The sequence below is a fragment of the Anolis sagrei genome, chromosome 1 (assembly GCF_037176765.1).
Source record: "Anolis sagrei isolate rAnoSag1 chromosome 1, rAnoSag1.mat, whole genome shotgun sequence".
In the NCBI taxonomy this organism is placed as follows: Eukaryota; Metazoa; Chordata; class Lepidosauria; order Squamata; family Dactyloidae; genus Anolis; species Anolis sagrei.
In genome coordinates, this window is record NC_090021.1 from 229,285,365 (window position 1) to 229,306,911 (window position 21,547).

The 21,547-nt window shown below is 42.4% G+C and overlaps 1 protein-coding gene across 2 annotated transcripts; it reads right to left on the minus strand.

Moving 5' to 3' along the window:
• Nucleotides 1-765: 765 nt before the first annotated feature.
• On the minus strand, nt 766-20,948 carry RETREG2 (reticulophagy regulator family member 2). 2 transcript variants are annotated; one of them, XM_060773343.2, is made up of 9 exons: nt 20,561-20,948; nt 13,383-13,489; nt 8,937-8,967; nt 8,442-8,571; nt 6,610-6,694; nt 6,380-6,517; nt 6,020-6,114; nt 4,675-4,810; nt 766-3,705 (listed from the first exon to the last, which is right to left on the minus strand). In XM_060773343.2, the coding sequence occupies exons 1-9, from the start codon at nt 20,806-20,808 to the stop codon at nt 3,032-3,034; spliced, it is 1,644 nt and encodes a 547-aa protein (XP_060629326.2). In that variant the 5' UTR covers nt 20,809-20,948; the 3' UTR covers nt 766-3,031. The 2 variants fall into 2 exon arrangements, with proteins under 2 accessions (XP_060629326.2, XP_060629317.2); XM_060773334.2 differs by having other exon boundaries at nt 8,442-8,577.
• Nucleotides 20,949-21,547: the final 599 nt, after the last annotated feature.

Below are 21,547 nucleotides of genomic sequence, written 5' to 3' on the forward strand. Positions count from 1 at the left end.
TAATAATAATAACAGTAATAGGAACAACCCCTGGGGCCATCCAGTCCAACCCCACTCTGCCATGCAAGAAAAGCACAATCGAAGCACCCTTTGAGTAGTGGGAGGGAAATAGGGTTTTGGAAGCAAGGAAGGCAGAGGGGAAAGGCTTTTTGCAGCAAGGGAAGCTAGAAAAAAAGACGGGGGTGTGTGTGTGAGAAAAACGAGGGGAAATGGCTTTTGGTGGCAAAAAAGGCAGGGAGCGGGAGGAGCAGGAAAAAGGAAGGAAAGCATGGGGAGCGATGAAGGCAGGAACCACAGCGACCCTCAGTATGCCCAAGAGCTCCAAAGCACACTTTGAGAACCACTGATCTAGAAGATTTCTCTTGATGTGCTACTTTTTACATCAAGGGACACTTTGCAAGGAAGAGCATTCAATAGTATACGTCCCCGCTATTGTGAAATAGAGAAAAAAAGTTTTATTATCTCCTTTGGGGCTTATATAAACCAAACCTGAGAACATAAAGGTGTTCTATGAGGATATGTGGGCATATTCCTGCATTCTGCAAAATAATCCCTGGCAAAATCACCTGAATCTGGAAAAGCAACTGATCCTTAGCTAAGCTGATGCAGTGAATGTTGAATGGAATATGGCTCTTCGGAGAGAGGGGGCATGAGCACAAATGGTTCGTTCTAATACAGCAGAGCTTTCTGTGGAAGGGAGAAAAGGAAAGAAGCAAACAGGAATTTCTGACACATGAGCTAAAAAACAACATTTTAAATCCCAAATTCACATCTTTCATTTTTTATTTAAAAGACTACATTTTACTTTTTAAATATTTAGCCATAGAATAAACACTGCTACACAGTTTAAAGCCCTCCACCTTTCCTAGGTAACACCAGCAATCTTCTAGTCCTTCATTAGGAGGCCCCAGTCCCAGAGCAACATGGCACTGTTGCCACCCAAGGAAAGAAGGAGTGCTTAGTGCTCCAGAGAGAAATACCAATACATCACATGCCTCCTTTACCAGAAGGAGAAAACAAGAACTTCCGGTTAGCAAGAGGAGGTGGGAAAATCTGTGCTCAGGACATAAAACAGAGGTGGGCAAGCATCACACTCAGTGCCACACGGCTTCCCATTTCCAAAGTGCAGACATTAAGAGGATGCTGTTTTTAACAGCTGTACCTCCACAACATTTGATCAAGGGAGGTTGCGGATCAGGCAACACAGGACAGAATAAGAGTCAATCCTGCGAAGAAAATCACAAGTAGATTCCAAGAAATCCATTTGAGAAACCAAGAAAAGGAATCCAACTTACTCTTGGGGTGCCGGAACTGAATAACACAACAAATGTCTTCCGAAATAGACCAAAGGAAAGAAAGCCTTGCAGTTTGGAAAATATTATTGGGTGCAGCTAAAATACTGAAGTCTGCAGCAAAGCTATCCCAGGTTGAGGGTTAAGATCTATAAAACTAAGCTGTGTTTGCTCTTATTAGAGAATCAGGAGCATCAGGAAGTGCCCATCCCTGAACACTTTACACAGTGAGATAATGAGCAATTCACAAATAAGTTTGCAATATCACTGCCATATCCTACACTGCAATCCCTGGAGAACAGACAAAAAGGAAAACTCTTCCAGACAATAAACTGTTTCCACCTGGCTGGAGGGGATTGCCAGAAGCAAAACATAGTCTTGCAATACACCTATGTGATGCACTCTGGATGGGCAAGAGAGATCTGCTTCTATATAATAAAAACCACCATATGGTCGTAAATTTATGGGTGTAATTTTTTAAAATCACATTTTCAAAGATTGTGTTACTTAGTAGTTCCAACTAGATTTCCTTTTTTTAAAAAAAGCACTGTAAAGCTGTGCAAGAAGCACCCTCCACAGGAATTAACCACCTTTGGTGGAATAACAGCAAAACACTCCTCCCATGTCCTGAGAACACAAGTAGGCACACTACTTTAACTAGAGAAAAAAACTATAAAGGGAGAAATATTTAGCACATTGAAAGAGGCAGAAGGAGAAATTAGAGGGCTTGCCCGACAGAAACTCTGGGGGTTCTTTCTGCTATCTCGGACATATAATTTCTTCTCAAGTTGTTCCTTCCATCTCCCAGGAACAAGACCAAGGGAAATAAAAGCTTCTATGCAGCCCAGGGTAAATCACTAAGCAGGATTGGTTTGGTCAGGTTTGAGGACAAGGTAAGAACAAGCACAAATAGGAGTATTTTGTATTTAAAGTGCAGTGGCAGCAGAATGCAAAAAAGGAAGCTTTCAGACTACCTCAAATTAAGTTGTATTTTTTTAAGTAAATTAAAGAGGCTTCAAAAATCCTAACTTGCCGTTCAGAACCGACTGGGCTCTCCTCTCCTGAAGCCTAACCCAGGTCTATCATAGACATATTTCTACAGGGAGGATATTAGGTGAGGTGGTTAAAATGATGGAGAAGGAAAAACAATGCTTGAAACTGAAAAAGGTATTGCTACATGGTGTAAAGTGGGTCGGAAAGCCCAAGTGTGCCCTTTCCTCTCATTCTGACAGCAAAATGATGGTTGTCTCCTTTGAGACTGTTTCCCTTCCCCATCCAGGTTTCTATATAAAGGGAGGGGGAGCTCTCACCAACTAATTTTTCCATATAACAATTCTTCATTCTTCTTGAACTAAACAACCAATGTATTAATAATTTTATTTACAGTTTAGACCCAACCGTCCCATCTAATAAAACCACTCAACCTCCTCCTGGGTGGGGAGGGATGAGCAGCAGGTATACCTAGAGGCGGTGTGCAAAAAAACAAAACAAAGACAAAGACAAAAAGACTGCAGCAGCAAACAAGAAGACTGCATCGTCACTAGGAAGCACGGGTGGACACAGTGACCTGATGGGAAGGTCAACACAGGAAGAAGGGGATGGGGAGCAACAATTCACTATTCCAGACATAACACTGTGAATGTAGATGCTCTGCCATCTGTTGTCAGCATAGATCAAACCCTGCCACGTGTTTATTTGTCCTTCCTTGCAGCTATTCAAATGCAGGAGAACAGCAGGACCTAGGAGCCAGGCGGTGATTCTTCTTCAGGAGGAAGAGGAGAAGCCTCTGGAGCTGTGGCTTCTCCAGACAGGCCCAGCTCTGCATCCATCTGTTCCAGCTCCCTCTGATCAAGCAGCTCGAAGTCATCTGCTTCCTCCTCCTCACCAGCGAGGGAAGCTGCGGCGACCTCCTCACTCTCAGACAGCTGCGTCTGGAAACTGAGTCTCTCCTCAGGCTCAGTGGGCAGGAACTCTGAGAGGGAAGGCCCCTCACTGTCCTCAGAGGAGCGGAGCAGGGCTGACAGGGTGTTTTGCACTACGGTACTGATAGCAGTGGAGACGATCTCTTGGCTCAGGGAATCAATGTGCAGCCCCAGGCCTCTTGAGGAGGCAGCCTGGAGCTCAGGAGCTGCTCCTGCCACCGCCTGCCCATTCCCATTGAAATGCGTATTTACAAAATGGAGGGGTGAGGCCAGGCACAGGATGGATGGGTCCGAAATCAGGGCCGCTGTTGCCACCGCTTCTTCCTCAGCAGAGTCCAACTGCTGGGCAGCATGAGCAGGCACCGCAAAATTGTCATCCTCACTGGGTGGTCCCAAGTCTCTGGAATGAAACTCTTCCACGGAGGGGAACTCCGCCATGTCCTTGGAGAAGGACTCTTCAGGCTCACTGGGCAGGCTTTGTTGATCCAAATCTGAAAAACAGATTGAGAGCCAGTTAATATGAACATTTTCAGAAGTTCAGAGTTTAAATCCACAAACTTTACTCCATTTCAGCTGCCTGCTCAATCAAGCATGAGTTTTAGACTGTTTCTGAACATTCTCGCTTGGCTTCTTGTTTTAGCATATTTCCTTATTCTGACATTGCACATCAAGGTTCATTCCAATATTTGCATCCTGGAATTCTTTCAAACCAGGCCACTGAGTAGAATAAAACAACCATTATCCCAGATTTTAGATTGTCCGATACAGATAAGTCTATTCCTGATTCTTTCTTCTTTTTAAAATTTAGGAGATACAAAAGGCCTTCTTATTAAAACTTGGGAGATATCCACTGCCTTCAATAAAACAGAATTTTAAAGATAAGCCTGTGTTCTAGGGTGGTATGTTGAGAAACACCTTGTCTTAGCAATGGCAGCCACTCTTCTTACCCTCCTGCTTGCCAAGTGGTGGAAGAAAAGTAAAGAGCAATGTAGGGAAAAAACTGTCCTGGGCAGTGAAGCCAACCAAAGCTTATTTATAATATTACAGTATAGATTCGGGCAGCTTGTTTGAGGTCAACACCAGTAGTAAGTGCAGGGGAGCAACAAGTCTTCTCTAAATGGCAAGCAAGACACAGAAGAGTAGGGTGTGACTATTACTAACAAATAGTAAGTTTTTAGATCCGCCACTGTAATTTGCAGAGACAGGATACATGCAGCCCAGTTCCTCATGGAAAGGGCAGCTGCATTCATGGACCAAAACTGACAGCAATCTGATCATATCCAGTACTGCATTCATCTTTTTCCCATGAATGCTTCGCTGTAGCCACTTTTTTATTTTCGTTCCCCTCTTGCAATGTCTCCCATGAGGGAACAAGCAGCTAATGCTCTACCACAAAACTAAACTCCCAGTAGACCGCTGGGGGAGATGGCACTGGGATTTGGACAATAGAAAAATGGTACCTTCAGATACATCTGTCAGCTGTGGTGTAGTTGCTCTAGAGACGGTGAAACCTCCACTCTCCAAGATAGAGGCCTCCTCATCTGAAAGCTCTGAGTCTGTGATTGCCAATGCCAGAGCTGTCTTCTTCACATCCACCTGAAGGAAAAGGGAAAGTGAGGAAGTTCTTCCAAAGCTGGACTTGGTTCACTAGAATTAATGGCTAAGAATCAAAAGGAAGAGAGCTGACTTTCCATTACAGCCATGACTAGACTATACCTGTGGGCTTACGGGCCCCACTTTCAGGAAATGCTATGGTAATGCTTGTCCTCATTCCTTGCATCACCCTTGAACTGGGCTATCTACTCTCCTCAGCTCTCCCTACTTTTATGATGGGCAGTAAGCAATGCAAAAAAAGAAAAGAAAAAAAGATTATGTGAAATTGACACTTGGAAAGGCCTTGAATTTCGGCTTCTGGATTATATGATTTTAGAGTTTATATTAATATGTTTTAATTCCATGTTTAAATGTCTAGATGTTGTTGTTTCTCTATTTAATATGGTTTAATTTTAATTTATAGTTATATGTTACAGTTGCTTTTATACTAGATTTTTATATGTTGTAAGGCATTCATTTTTGTTGTGAATATGTCGGAAACTGCTTTGCATCCCCCTAAGAGAGAAAAACAGCATATAAATGAAGTATATAAAGAAATAGCAACAGTCTGATGAAGAGAGCACCCTCTCCACTTGAATCAAACTCCTCATCAGATTGGCAGCCTTCGGATCAGGAGAGTGATAACAGCCAGGGCAGGATTGGCACTTTATCGTCCTTGTTGGTTTACTTTAACTACACTGCAGAATATCTGGGTCAGATAGGTCATATATCTAATTAGTATATTGAATATCAGGGAATAATAATAATAATAATAATAATAATAATAATAATAAATAATAATAATAATAAACTTTATTTATACCCCGCCACCATCTCCCTAACGGGGCTCGGGGCGGCTTACATGACAGCCATCTGACTACCCATCTAAACCAAGAGGGATCAATTGACTGTGACTCCAAAGAGGAAAAACTTAGAGGAAACTGGGGGAGAAATGATATTTCCCCAATCTAAAGATTCAAAGGCTCAGAGCTCCCAACAATGCCATCTTTTTGTTCTCTTCCTCCCACTAGAAACTGAATCATACCAATTCAGATGGAATATGGTAGATTATAGCTGAGCAGCAAAACCCCTTGACTAAAAACAAAAAATTCAAGACCTCCAACCTCCTAGTCCTGCAGGGGAGCTCTAACCCTTACCTGAAGGAAGATAGTTCCTGCATATGAAGCCTCATGTTACTATGGTTACCCTTACCACTGGAGAGTAGCCGGACAGTTCTGCCTCACTCTCGCTTTCCGTCTCTGCCATTGGCTCATTACCCGCTTCTGGCTCACTCTTTCCTTGACGCTCTGTGGAAAAGAAATTTTATTTGAGGTATCTGTGGGTCAAGTCCAACAGGAAGTGCACTGAGGGACAAGCTTCCTCATAGCAATTGTCCCATCTGCACAATTATATCAAGTTATCCCCAACTCTTGCAGACCGTGTCCTCACTCTATCCATGGGCTCTCAATGAGTCTAGTCTCTCATTGACCAATTTGACTTGTTGGGGCTTTTATCTCATCCCACCATCAAAAGAAATGCATTTAATCAAAAGTTAGTAAGAATCTGTCTTACTTTTCTTTTCATGTTTAAGATGCAAGGTCTCCACCTTCATGCTGTAGTCCAGTTTCATGAGGACAGGCTCCAAGCGGGTATACATCCTTTGGATAAGCTCATGGTATACCACCAGTGGCCACAGCAAGATACTGAGCACTAGAGGTATGAAAACAGATCATAATGTATTAGAAGTGTACTTAACCCACATGTCTCGTCTAAAGGGAGAGAAAAGGCTCAGTGATACTCACAGACAATGTAGGAGATCATTATTCCTGGAACATAGTGTCCCACTACTACTAGGATCAAACATCCTGAGCAGACCCTCGCACAGAACTGGAAGAACAAGACAAGGGATACAGATGAATTTAGGAAGAGGAAACATTACTAGTTCCCAACTACCAGTTCCGGAAGACTCCAAACAGTAGTCACACTGAATTCCCAATTCCAGGATCCTCACCTTCTTAAGGAACAGCTTGGATCTACTAATACAGTTATTCTACAGTGCTTGGCTATTGTTTAGATTTAGTGCACTGCTGCTTTTAATAGTTATATCTCAGGGTCAGTCTGACGGGGGAAATACAAGAGAACCTGGAACACCAAACTACAACCAGGATTCTCTTGATGAGTTATACTGCCATAAGAAGGTATGCATTACCTCCCTGTGCAATCCTTCTCTTCTAGCTGTGAAGTGGCTAGCCCAGGCATGGCAAACCTTGGCCCTCCAGGTGTTTTGGACTCTCACTCCCACAATTCCTAATAGCCTACTGGCTGTTAGAAATTGTGGGAGTTGAAGTCCAAAACACCTGAAGGGCTGAAGTTTGCCCATACCTGGGCTAGCACCTACACACAGTTCATCTCCCATGCACAGGCTGTTAGGATGCCATGTAGCTGCTACTGCACAGCCAAGAGAAGAGGTACAACCTTCATTGTCCTTGATCCCTATTGCAAGTAGTGTGCTGCGCCCGGAAGGTGTCAATTAGAATCTTGGTCCAGGTATTCAGAAGTACGTAATGAACAAATGAAGAAATAGCAATAATTTAAGCAAAAATAGTTGACAGTCATTTTTCCTATATCAGTCCCAGCATTTGACAGCAACGATGCAAGCAATTTGTTTACAGTAATAAGGGGCCAGGATCATGACCCTGCATTTATTGTGAGAGTTTCATGTCCACACATTTTCCTACTTCATCTCTCCCTGTTGCTTCATCTGCCTGGCTTTCCGTCGACTTTCCTACATAGGATATATTAGGCACTACTTGCTTCTTCAAAGAACAGGTATCACTGATCCACTGAGCAGTATGTTAGAATGAGGGGCTACTCATAAAAATTCTACTTAAAAATTCTTAGGAAAGCCACATTCTGCCTAAAATAAGCCCAGACCTTCATATTACAGCAGATATGAATGAATGAATGAATGAATGAATGAATGAATGAATGGATTTTATTACGGTCACATACCAGGAGTGTAAAACTGTATAACATTCATATTCCAGCAGACATGAGGTTGTCATGGTATGCAATAGTTACACACCTGTTCTCGTTTAATGTTTACTAATAGAAATGAAGCAACTTCATCACATTGCAATACTCCTCTACAGTGAAGGGGGAGGAAGCAGAAATGTACAGTATAATGACATTACATCATGCATTTTGGATTGCTTACTGAGGCAAAAAAAGAAGCAAGATATCATTGCTGCTTTTAATGTTAACCATTACATAAATATGCCGGTCTGGCTTAAGAGCATGTTCTTACGCAGATGACTTTCCCAGGATAGTTCCTGGGATGTGGCAGGAACACACTGGCATAGCCTGCATTTTGACTAGAGTGATGTGGCAGTGAAAATTATATTTCCATTTTTGGTTTCTCTAAGATTTCCTATTGAGAAATCCTTTTATTGTTTGATTACATTTAGGTTATTTCTAATTGGGCTTGAACAGGTGTATTTTTCCTATAATGAATCACAGTTAGGCATGATACAGTCTAAAGTATAGGTGCAAATAAATATTAGGAAGCCAAAGTCCAAAGACAGCAGGAGAAAATTCACAAGTTATCACCCCTACCAGCTGATTGCCTGCTTACCTTGGCAGGGTTTTGCCTCTTGTATTGCAATAGTTCCTGTAGGTACAGCCTGAATGTAATCCAACTCTCAGCCAGACACCGGCAGAGCTCTGGGACACTGAGCAAATGAGGTTGTGCTCCTGTCATTTCACTATCACTACATAATGGAAACAAAACTTTGATAAACCAGGCTTTCCATGTACACTGTCATACAGTAATTACAAGAACCATAAGCATGGAAGTAACATTTCCCACAGACAGTACAGAGAGCAAATTCTCCAAAGTGAAGCAAACTGAGTTTTTTAAATAAATGAATAATGAAGGAGCCCCTCATATTGCAGCTTGTGAAATACATATCAAAACTTCAAAGACTCACGTTATATAAGAAGGAATTTTGGAAAACATTTTTCAGGCCACAGCAGAAATCAAAGTGTTCCAACCTTCTGCACAAATCAAGGACAAAGGATGGCAAGTAAGATCCCTATACTCAGAATCATATATTGTAAGTAAACCCACCTGTCTCCTCCAGGTTCTTCCAAGGGTTGAGCTGTAGAAGAAGGCAAAAAATATAATTCAACTAAGTGATCAATAAGTTCAAATCAGTGACTGCAAACACATTGCCTCCTAACCCTAAGGTAAAGGTAAAGGTTTCCACTTGACATTAAGTCTAATCGAGTCAGACTGGAGGGTGGTGCTCATCTCCACTTCTAAGCTAAAGAGCTGGTGTTATCTGTAGACGTCTCCAAGGTCATGTGGCAGGCCTGGCTTCATGGAGTGCTGTTACCTTCCCGCCAAAGCGGTACCTATTGATCTACTCACATTTGCATGTTTTTGAACTAGGTTGGCAAAAGCTGGGGCTAACAGTGGAAGCTCACCCCACTCCCTGGATTCAAACCATCAACCTTTCAGTCAGCAAGTTCAGCAGCTGAATGGTATAACCCGCTGCACCACCAGAGGCCTCAAGACGCTAATGACCTAAAGTTTCCAGCAGTCCTCACCACTTGCGAGGCTGGCCAGGGAAAATGGAAGCAGCAGTTCAGTAGTATCATAAACTTGTCTAATAATAATAATAATAATAATAATAATAATAATAATCAAGGAAGACAATATAACAGATTATCTAGATCCATTTTAATCATGTTTCAGGCTTGGCTATAGAACAAAGACAGCTTTGGTCGGCTTGGTGGATGACCTGCAAAGAGAGCTAGGCAGGGGGAGCGTCACTCTCTTGGTTCTTCTGGATCTCTCAACAGCTTTCAATATCATTGACCATGGTACCCTCTTGGGCAATCTCGCTGGGATGGGACTGGGAGGCATTGCCTTACAGTGGCTCCAGTCCTTCCTGGAGGGCCGTACCCAGAAAGTGATGCTGGGGGACTCCTGTTTGAATCCCTGACCTTTGACCGGTAGGGTTCCTCAGGATTCCATTTTGTTCCACATGCTGTCTTGGACCCTACGGTAAAGGTAAAGGTTTCAGTGCCACCTATATGTGGATGACACCCAACTCTACTACTCCTTTCCACCAAATGCCAAGGAAGCTATTCTGACCCTAAACCAGTGCCTGTCATCAGTAATGGACTGGATGAAGGCAAACAAATTTAAGTATAATCCAGACAAGACAGAGATACTCCTGGTCAGTCAGAAGGTAGATCAGGGAATAGGGATTCAGCCTGTGCTGGATGGGGTTACGCACCCTCTTAAGACATAGGTTCACAATTTCGGGGTCATCCTGCACTCGGTACTGAACCTGGAGGCCCAGGTGTCGGAGGTGGCCAGGAGGGCCTTTGCACAATTAAAACCTGTGTACCAATTGTGCCCATTCCTTGAGGAGCCAGATCTCGTCGCAGTGGTATGCGCCTTAGTTACATCCCATCTGGACTGCTGTCCTTATGTGGGGCTGCCTCTGAAGAGTGCTTGGAAACTTCAGCTGGTCCAAAGAGCTGCAGCCAGGTTGCTAACCTGTCCAGTCCCTGAGATCTTCAGGAGAGGCCCCTTTCTCACTTCCACCTCCATTTCAAGATCAATTGGTGGGAATGAGACAGCGGGCCTTCTCAGTGGCTGCCCCTCGACTCTGGAACTCCCTTCCCAGGGAAGCCAGAATGGTCCCCTCCCTGCTGACCTTCTGGCAGCAAGCAAACACCTTTTTATTCAAACAGGTTTTTAAAGATGATGATGTTTGAGATCTGGTTGAGGGGTGCTATGTTTTTTAACTTTGAATATGTTTTATGGATTTAAACTGACTTTTTAAATACTGTTTGAGTTCAATTTTATTTTTATGTTTGCATATTTGTATATTTTAAATTGGATACCAATACTCTTGTGTCAAGCTGCTTTGAGTCCTCTTTGGGGAGATAAAGTGGGGTATAAATTTAAAAAATAATAACAATTACACAAAATGTATATCGATCTGTATGACTAAATTTGGAGTGCAGGATTGTAGCAGAAGCTGATCTGCTTTGGCATCAAATATGAGCAATCCCTTGTGACTGCAAAGACATCTGGGAAGGACCTAAAATGCAACCAGTCATCTGAGATTTACTAACCTAGTTATACAGGAGCACTGTGAATAATCTTTTACATGCCAGACAATTGAAACTCACCAGATTTGACTATCTGTTGCTGCTGACATGCTGTACCATTATTTAACATATTCTGTGTGCAGTTCTTACAAGCTACTGCACTCAGGGCTAGCTCAGGGCCACAAAGACACAACTGACAGGTTGGTGAACTAGAATGGCAGAAAGCAATCTTGTTACGTCTGTGACCCAGATTCCAGGCAACCAGCCTTAGGCTTGGGAGCTAATCAGAGTCTTCCTTGACAAACCGAGATTCTGGTAGGGACTTGGGCAATGCAGCAGACACATCCCACATGAAGCATCTGTGCCCATTCCAATGGAATGAAAAGCTACTATTGTTAACAAATGTGTATGCCCACAAGGCCCATTTACCGCAGCTACAAATATGCTGACTATTTTGCTCGCCTGCTCTTTTGATACTGTTGGCTACCATAATGTTGAGTCCAGCCATCATGTATGGGGAGAAAAGGAATATAAATGGCTTCCATGAGGCGGTTTTTAAAGCAGAATGCTGTCGAGCTATGTAATTCTTGTCTATTTGCTTCATTATAACCTCCCCTTCTGTTGTAACCTTATACATCTGGATGATTCAAAAGAAATCTAAGCTGACAATAATCAACCCTAATTCCAAGGGAAAAACTGGGTTTTCACAGTGAACCGAAGATCAGCACATACTCCCACACTGAACAGCTGAATTCTGTTATAAAATGCAAGAAGCAAGAAAAGCAAAATCAAGCAGGATGTCCAGAACTAAAGTCTCTATAGAAATATGTAGATATAATAATATTTTGCATTCTGAAACCATTCTGCAAAATAATTGGTCCTTTATATGGAGAGGAAGCAGGATGACATCAGGTTACAAAGTAGTGTCCAGGCTTCTTCAAGTGACAGTCTATCTGCTGATTTTAGATAAATCAAGGTTTATCTTTAGTTAACTGAGGAGGAATCTCAACAGGAGTCCTGAAAACACACCTCAGCTCACCTAGGATGGTCTACTGTTTTATGTTATGTAAAAGCATTGCAACACTATTTACCAGTGTTACAACTGGAATTTTTTAAAAAAACTTAGTTTGGATAATTTTTAACATAAATTCAATGCCTCCTGATCTTGCTCTCTAAAAAGATATGCTTCTCACATAAAAGCTAAGGTCCACTGCCAGTTTTTTTAAAAAATGTCACTGATGCTTTGCATCATTTGGTGAGATGGGAAACACAGACATCATTAAAAACCATAAAGTCAATCGGACAGGTTATATCTCATTGTCAGAGTAGGATGTGAGAGATCAACAAAAAAAATCATATTACTTGGGCTACCTTGTTAATTGTTGCTTGACACAGGGCATCTAGTGTGTTCCCTCTCAAAACATTCCCTTAGCCAGTGCTGTGTTTAGAGGAGGCCTTTTGGGCAGAGTCACATCTTGTAAATCAACTCATGATCACACGCAACAGGTGACTTTCACTAATGTTTTGCCCTCCAGCACGCTTCTTACAAGACTTAGGATAATATCATTGATGCTGTTTAAAGAAGGCCAGTCTTTAAAGGGTTGTTTGCAACTTGGACAAGCATTAAACTACTTACAAGAAGCCACCTGTCACACAGCCTTTCTTCCATGGATCAATAGACAGGAAGTTTAATATTAGAGACAATCCTGTGACAGTGTCTATAGCTGTTAAGACACAATCTCTATCTGGTGAACTCACGGGGAAATGGAGAAAAGTGTTAATATCACAGAGCTGTCACTTGGACTCTTTGATAAACCCAAGATTTGTTAAGCCCTAGGTGCAGGGTCCACAGTCTTTAGAAATTAGAAAAAGATGTGGTATTTGTTACAGAATAACTTGCTACACTTCATCTTACTTCAGACAAACATAAGAATTGCCTTTGCATTATTAGTATCTGATGACAAAGAAAATCCACCATTTTGTACAAGCCAACAGGAGCAAAGAAATGAACACAACAAGAAAAACGAACTTCCCTCTCGTCGTTTCCCATGAAAGCTAGATAGGTTGCATGAAACGGGCAAAAAAAGCATTAGTTCTTTACTTTGGCTTAACAACAACAACAACAACAACAACAACAACAAACAAGCAACATTTGCTGGAAACTCTCTCAAGAAATCAATAATTGTTTGCTAAATCAGCAATTGTCTACTGCCATCCACTAATTTGCAGTTCCATCCCTGAATAATAAACAGCATTTTATGCTCTAAAAATTGTTAACATGAAAAAAGAAGCACAGTCCAGGGTTTGACAGGCAGGAAATCAAAGCCGAAGGGCAAGAAGCAATGTAGTAAATATGAAAGAATATGGGAACCAAAAAAGATGGTTCCTGTTTAGGAAATTCAGCACTTCCTTGTCTGGGTTAACTATCAGTAATCTCATTTACCTGAGATATCCAATAGGAATTGTGGCTTCCATCTCTCCAGCAGAAGAACACCAATAAGACCAGTGCTGAGGAGGAACAGGGGACGCAACGAAGTGGAGGAGAACAGCCTAGAAAATTATTAAAACAAACATTAAAGGAAATACTGCCAGGCTGTACCAAGGGTTTACAACCAGCAGCCCACATCTTTTCTTAAAATGGATTTTATAGACAGCCATTGTTTGCAGACAATACTGACCACCTCCCCTGAGTCCTCTGCAACATAATTCTTTGATGTGTGCATTTCACTACTGTCGTTGTTGCCGTTTTGGATACAACAGCACCTGGGGCTTAGGAGAAAAAAACTTGTGTGCAATGACATGATGGCTGCAGGTAAATTTTGTCAATTGCCTGATTGGATCATCTTTAACTGTACAACATTATCTTCTTTTGAAGATAACATGGGACACAGACTGTGATGAAAGTTAATTATAAAAATGTTTAGTATGCAAATGAGAATCCCTATTGTTATTTCAGATCATGGCTCAGACCTTCTCTTCCAGATGTGGGGCTAAGGAGGGGATTTCCAAAAGTTGTATGGGAAGCTTCTGTGATCCATAAATCCCTCACCCCTGATCTAGGTTATAAGTCACATATTGGCACATATTTCCAATAATAATCTCTTCTGTTTCCAAAACCTAACACTGCCCATTATATCATAAATATAGCCTGAAAACCAATATTATGTGCAACTGAGAAAAGAAAGTATAGGTAGCCAGTCACCTGGAAATACCATGTTGGCAGCACTTCATATAGTATCTTAATTCCAACATGGGCACCTCATAAAAATGGAATATTAGTTCCTTTTCTCTTCTCTTTCCAGTCTTTCCAGGCATCAAATTGCTGTCAGTTGTGAAGCCGCCCTGAGTCACCTTCGGGGTGAAAAGGGCAGGGTACAAGTATGGGAAATAATTTTTTTTTTAAATCCCATGTCTATTTGTTTTGCTTTTTTAATGTGGAAAGATTTTTTTTCTGGCAGAGCCCAACTTCCTTCTTTACCACCATAAAACACTAAAGATATCATATGTCAGAACAACAACTACTATTTCGAACTGTGATCTCTACAATTGAAGCCTTTAGGCTGTACTGTACTGTCTCCGGCCAGTGAATCTGCTCTGCTGATAGTCAGTATATTATATTTAAACATAAACAGGATGTTTTGCTTTATCACAGCTTGCTGGACATTTTAACTGGCTGTGCTTGTTAAATATTGCTGTGTATGCAGGAGCAGGGTAGGCAAAAAGGAAAGAATGTACTAGCATTGCAGTTCTGAGTGACTACTAGGCTTAACAAGGGTTCATTTGGCAGAGGGCAACTAGCAGCTTGTCTGACTTACAAGCTGGTACACCGCCAGGTATTACTAAGCTACCACCTCCAAGCTGGGGATAGTGCAGACCATGTGGCTCCAACACAGTGAGAACACAAACTTTTAACTAGAAACACTGCTAGGCGAACTTGCAGCTATCTGCAGCTGTTAATAGCAGCCCTTGTTTGTCACACGCCAAGTCCTGGAGACACTCTTGGCATCACCCATGTGTGAGGGAGAAGTCTGTTTATACTTTCTGAGTGAAGTAGGAAGGTTACTTAAGGCAACACTCACTCAGTGTTACGTTACACATCCTGGGCTATAACTGCACTCCTTCTCAGATCAACCAAAGAGAACATCAAAACATCTGTATCAAAGCAAAGTTTTCTGAGTTGTGCATCAGACTTACACCTACAGTGGACCCAGGAATAGTAGCATTTACCTGGTACAATTCCAGCACTGCACGCAGGATAAATTAAATATGGGAGAGATCCCATTTCTATACAACTAATGACAAAACGTAAGAGTTGAAGGCAGGAACTCTAAACCCCTAGCTCTTTGAATCTCAAGGATTTCAGGAATCAGAGGTGATGTCCATAGGAAATCAACCAATATAAAATCTAAAGTAGGCTCTTGGGCCCATGTGGGCCAAAAAGGATAGCTGAAAAACAGGGCCTGTGACTTCTGATTCTAAGAAATGGCCTTTGAGGGCATAATATACAGTAGGAGTGAATTATGCACATCATTACTTCTCCAGATGATTATTATGTTTATTTACATGCCGCTTTTTCTCTCCATAAGGAGACTCAAAGCGGCTAACAGTAAAACTAGTATAATACAATTTAAAATATACAAATATTAAAATAGTATTGAACATCATTAGTATTAAAAACAATTCAGATTAAATCCATAAAAACAAAACTATAGCCTCCGAGATACATTTTACACCGGGAGCAATTTTGAGATAGGTACTAAGGGTTGAGGGAGGGGAACCTGAGGACTAAATGCACTCTGAGGCCATACTTTGCATACTTCTGAACTACACACAGTACTAGTCTAGAAGAATAAGTGATCTGATAACTTCTAAGGCCTATTCATGTAAAGAACAAAGGTACAAAAGTAATATGCATGCACATGTATATGCTGAATCTGTATTGGAATGAGCATCAAACAAGACTTCCCTGAGAGAAGGGAGCAACTATTTTTTTCATTAGTCACTGCCAACATCCTTCTCCTTCTGGTGTATACTACCTCCTTAAAATATACAGGCAGTCCCCAAGTTACAAACAAGATAGGTTCTATAGATTTGTTCTTAAGATGAATCTGTATGTTTGTCAGAACAGTTATATATAAGCTTTGGGTGGCAGGAAGAGTTAGCACCCCTGTAGTGTTTGATTTGCTGTCTGTGCCCCGTTCAGAAGATTTCACATCACTTTCTGTCTCTGTGATAACTATGAACACACCTTTCCCCCATGATAACCATGCCAGGAGTGAATTTCTCTTCCTAGGGGTAGATATCTCTCACACCCCTTCTTAACTATGAGTCGCTTGTAAGTCAGATGTTTGTAACCTGTAATATGAGATCTGTTTTAAAGGGTCCTGGGCAACACCATCAACATGAATAAATAGAACCATTCGAGATCTGTGATGCATGACCTGCATTCACATTTTTCAGTATCACTCAAGTTATCTTGTGAGGCTTCAAATGAAACCATGTAGATTTTTGCAAGTTTATATCTCACAGGAAATATGTCTTTTAGTTTCTTCCACCGAAGCTTTCCAAGCTCTTTCTTTCAAACACACCTAACTGCAGCCACCAAATCATTATCCAGACTCCTTAGGCCCCAAAACACTATGTTTGCTCAGGTATTATAACTGCACAATAAGGGCTTACACAACTTTTCTGTTTCTTATAATCTCAAAACACATTCCAGTTTGCTGGAAGAAGACTGACACTGGAGCTCGGCAGAGAAACCGTAGGGACAGATGTTCTGCTAAAATCATTTTCTTACAGCAAAGAGCAATATTAAGCTGGATCTATAGAAACAGCTTAGTTTTTTTGTTTCTTGTTCATTATCAAAATATAAAGCCAAGAATAAAAAAGGTAGATGACATAAAAAGGACAATCTATATCGCTTTTGGGTTTGAAGCAGAGAATCAACCATGATTTTCATATACAATCTACCCATTATCAAATAACAATTCAACTATGTTCATAACTGAATAGTGTTATTATAGTGAATATCAGTATACCAACCTTATGGCTGGAATCATGCCATGTTCTATATCAGGGGTCCACAAACATTTTAAGCAGAGGGCCAGGTCACAGTCCCTCAAACTGTTGGAGGGCTGGATTATAATTTGAAAAATAAAGCATGAATTCCTGTGCACGCTGCACATATTTATTTGTAGTGTAATAAACACTTAAAAACAATACAATAATTAAAATGAGGAACAATGTTAACAAATATAAACTTATTAGTATTTCAATGGGAAACGTGGGCCTGCTTTTTGGCTGATGAGATAGGATTGTTGTTGTTGTTATGTGTTGTTATGTGTTATGGGCCGGGTAAATGACCTTGGAGGGCCGCATCCGGCCCCCGGGCCTTAGTTTGAGGACCCCTGTTCTATATGAACCAACTCTTGCTTCTATTATCACCTCCTTTTGGGAGATATGTATACAATGACATGTCTTTGTTGGAAAAAGAGCAATCTTGACTACCGAGGAAAGTCAAACTGGTGTCCTCTACACAATAAATTGCCTAATATGCTTTACTGCACTTCAGCAATGGAAAAAACATAAACTCTCTTCCTTGTTCAAATGTTCTTTTATGGGCACCACTTTTGATTTGCATATACATTTCATGGGTGATAGGACAATTTTTCAAGTACTTCCCATTGTTCTGTATTTATTTATTTTTACTTATTTACTATATTTATATTATTTATTTATACTGTACTTATACTTTTTCAACCCCATAGGGGACTCAAGGTGGCTTACATATATAGGCAACAATTAGATGCCAAAAACACAAACAATAAAAATATGAGCATTTAAACAATCTAAAAAAAATTAATAAAACCTTTAAAACCAATTATTTAAAATCATGCAATCCAATATCGTAGTCTGTGGCCATTCCAATTTGTCATTACACTCTACAATTATTTGTACCCATTGCCTGTCTTATGCTGCTACCAATCAACTTCCTCTTAATTGCAGATTTCTCATACATGCTGGCCTTTATTAAAACATGTTTCCTTATCTAGAATTCAAGGGGGGAAATCATCTCAATGCTTCAATCTATTCAAAATCTTTGTACAGTTTACTGTACTATCTTGCTAGATACACACATTATGCACACATTTTTGCTGTGCATCATTCTCTTTATCCCAACAACATTACTTGAATCTAGTAGACCTGGATGCAAATCCTAGCTCGACCACACAACTCAGCCAAGTCATTACTAAGGAAATCATTGTCTTTCAACTCCACCTGCCACATAAGGTTATGCCACACAAGGAGAACAGCCCTGGGACCTTTTCCCCGTGGGTGACATCTTGAGCTCCTTAGAAAAGCAGGAAGCAGCAGCTCAGATCAACAAAAGCTAATCCAAAATAAGAAGAAATATGAGGTACCTGTAAAGGACTCAAATGGATATGTTTGATTTCAAAAAGAACTCAGCTGATAGCTCCTTCTTTCTTAAAGCTTTCACTGGCCAATTCCAGACCTTACCCACAATCTAAAACCCTATGCTAAAGCTCAAACAAAAGCCCAATTCATACATCACAGACTGACAACGTCTTTCCTATTGGGCCTTCTGGACAGACAGGTGAGGCAGTGACATCTCACCCACACTTATTCAGAAGCAAGGTAATTTGATTCCTATGGAATATACTCTCCCAAGCATCCCAAGAAACCGCTAGTATAGATTAAGCGTCTCTTATCTGTAATTCTGCAAAACATTCTAAAACATGAAATTACTCACATGGGTGGCTGAGCTACAGACAGAAAGAGATATAAACAAACAAACCAAGATCCCACCTAAGCATAAGGAAGAACTTTCTGATGGTAGGAGCTATTTGGCTGGGGGATATGAGGCTGCCTCGGAGTGTGACGGAGTCTCCTTTTCTGGAGCAGAGGATGAATGACCATCTGTAAGGGGTGCTTTGTTTACCGGAAAGGAGATTCCACCAGAACATTATGAAGAACTTCCTGACTGTAAGAGCTGTTAAGCAGTGGAACTCTCTGCCTCAGAGTGTGGTGGAGTCTCTTTCTCTGGAGCAGAGGCTGAATAGCCATCTGTCAGGGGTGCTTTGTTTACAGCACGATGGCAGGATGGGTTGATCTCGGTAACCCTTGGGGGCAATTCCAACTCTAGCATTGTATTCTAAATAATAATAATTGTATTCTAAATAATAATGATGATGATGATGATGATGTAGACTCTGCAAGGAAGCAGATGAAACAATAGATCATATCAGTTCTTGTGGGTTTTTTCGGGCTATATGGCCATGTTCTAGAGGCATTTCTCCTGACGTTTCGCCTGCATCTATGGCAAGCATCCTCAGAGGATGCTTGCCATAGATGCAGGCGAAACGTCAGGAGAAATGCCTCTAGAACATGGCCATATAACCCGAAAACACCCACAAGAACTGAGTGATTCCAGCCATGAAAGCCTTCGACAATAGATCATATCCTCAGCTGCTGCAAGAAGACCGTGCAGACAGACTACAAGCAGAGGCATAACACCGTGGCTCAGATGATTCATTGGAACTTGTGCCACAAATACCATCTGCCTGCAACAAAGAACTGGTGGGGTCACAAGTCGGAAAGCGTTACAGAGAATGAACACGCCAAATTCCTCTGGGACTTCCGGATTCAGATAGACAGAGTTTTGGAGCACAATACTCCTAACCTCACAATTGTGTTAAAAAACAAAGTATGGATTGTCGAGGTTGCAATCCCAGGTGACAGCAGGACTGCAGAGAAACAACTGGAAAAGCTGACACAATATGAGGATTTAAAGACTCTGGCACAAGCCAGTCAAGGTGGTCCCAGTGGTGATCGGCACACTGGGTGCATTGCGTAAAGACCTTGGCCTGCACTTAAACACAATTGGCACTGACAAAATTACCATCTTCCAGCTGCAGAAGGCCACCTTACTGAGATTTGCATGCATTTTTCGCGGATACATCACAGTGTCCACATGTGGAGATGTCCTACGTGTGATCCAATTCAACAGCCAGCAGAGTAGAGTGTCTGCTGTGGACTCATCTTGTTGTGTTTCAAAGTAATAATAATAATAATAATAATAATAAACCACATGGATGGGCTACAAGCATGCACTGGTTTTTTGTTGTTGTTGTTGTTGTTGCTGGTGCGTTTGGTTTTTTTGTAGTCACTGATTTTGACCATTTTTCAGGCATCTTAGCTACAAAACTGTGGTCTGGTCTGGGAGGAGGTCTCTTGAGTGGGTGGCACCATAGTAGGGGACACCAACTCTGGGTTGCATCTCCACTGCCTAAGACATGCCCTTTGACACCACTTTCACTGCCGTAGTTCGATACTGTGGCAGTGGTTATTTCACAAAGCCTTCAGCTTTCTCTGCCTAAGAGTGCTGGTGTTCCTCCAAACTACAGCTCCCAGGATCCCGTTAACATCCTGCCATGACAGTTCCAGCGGTGTCAAACTGCATTAATTCGACCGTGCAGGTGACGCCAGGGGCGCGACCAGTTCGAGAAGCTCGTCCCCGCCGCCTCTGGGCCCCTCCGCGCCGCAAGGGAGCATCTCCCCCCCCCCGGCCGAGGCCTACTCCCCCTCCGCCGCCTTCCTCACCAGAGAGCGGCTCCGAGCGCGGCGGCCCCGGCCAGGCTCTGCGGCGGCCTCTCCCAGACCAGGAGGCGCTGAACGGCGGCCACGGTGGGCTCCCAGCCCCTCAGGCGCCGCCGCAGCCGCACCGCCAGGGCCGAGACCTCCTGCTCCTCCTCCTCCTGCTCCTCCTCAGCGGCCTCGAAGGCTGAGCCTCCGGGACCGGACACCGGCTCCTCCTCCGCAGCAGGGACGCTCTCGCCGCCGCTCGCCATCGCCTCAGGCAGCGCTCGGGAAAGAGACGGGCGCGGAGAGGAAGGGAGGGAGGGAAGCAGGGAGCCCTCCTGACAGCCGCCACCGGAAGTAGCCGCCGCGCGCTGAGGCGAACTCCCTCGCCAGGCCCAATCACGTGAACCCTGCCGCACCCGCCCACCTCCCCCCCCCCCAGCCCGCGCGCGCCGGCCGGGAACATCAAGGAGACACAGGCGCAACTGCGCAGGCGCCGTTGATCGCAACGTCAATAAAGCGGAAAGGCAAGAAGTACAATGGTTTCCAAACGTTGTCCCTCCAGGCGTTTTGGACTTCAGCTCCCAGAAGCCTTAGCGGATTCTGCCCACTATCAAGAATTCTGAGAATTGAGGTTCAAAACACCTGGAAGAGCGGAGTTTAGTTTGTATATAAACCAAAGCCCCGGAATACACTGCCAGAAGGGATTAACGGAGCCTCAGCCCTCATGACCTGGAATAGCTTTGAATTGATTGACAAATGCAAGATGCCCCACTTAGGTGGAAAAAATGAAATGCCAAGATACAGAATGTGAAAAACAATCCTTTTTTATTGAAGAAAAATGGTTACAAAATAAAGGAAAAATGCAAGTCAAAAGCCACAGCAAAATCAGCAAACATGAATTTAAATGGACAAAGCAAAACCAAAAGCCTCACTGGGAAATACTGGAATCTGTTAGCAATCCACTAACCGTACTTGATATCCTAGAAATCTTCCCAAACTATGGCC

Excerpts from the sequence above, each read along its gene's own strand:
- RETREG2 (XM_060773334.2), bottom strand. The coding sequence starts at position 20,808 with ATGGCGAGCGGCGGCGAGAGCGTCCCTGCTGCGGAGGAGGAGCCGGTG. Across the intron at positions 8,968-13,382 it reads ATTCCTATTGGATATCTCAG|CTCAACCCTTGGAAGAACCT; the intron begins GTAAATGAGATT and ends CTTCTTCTACAG. Across the intron at positions 6,115-6,379 it reads TCTTAAACATGAAAAGAAAA|AGCGTCAAGGAAAGAGTGAG; the intron begins GTAAGACAGATT and ends TCTTTTCCACAG.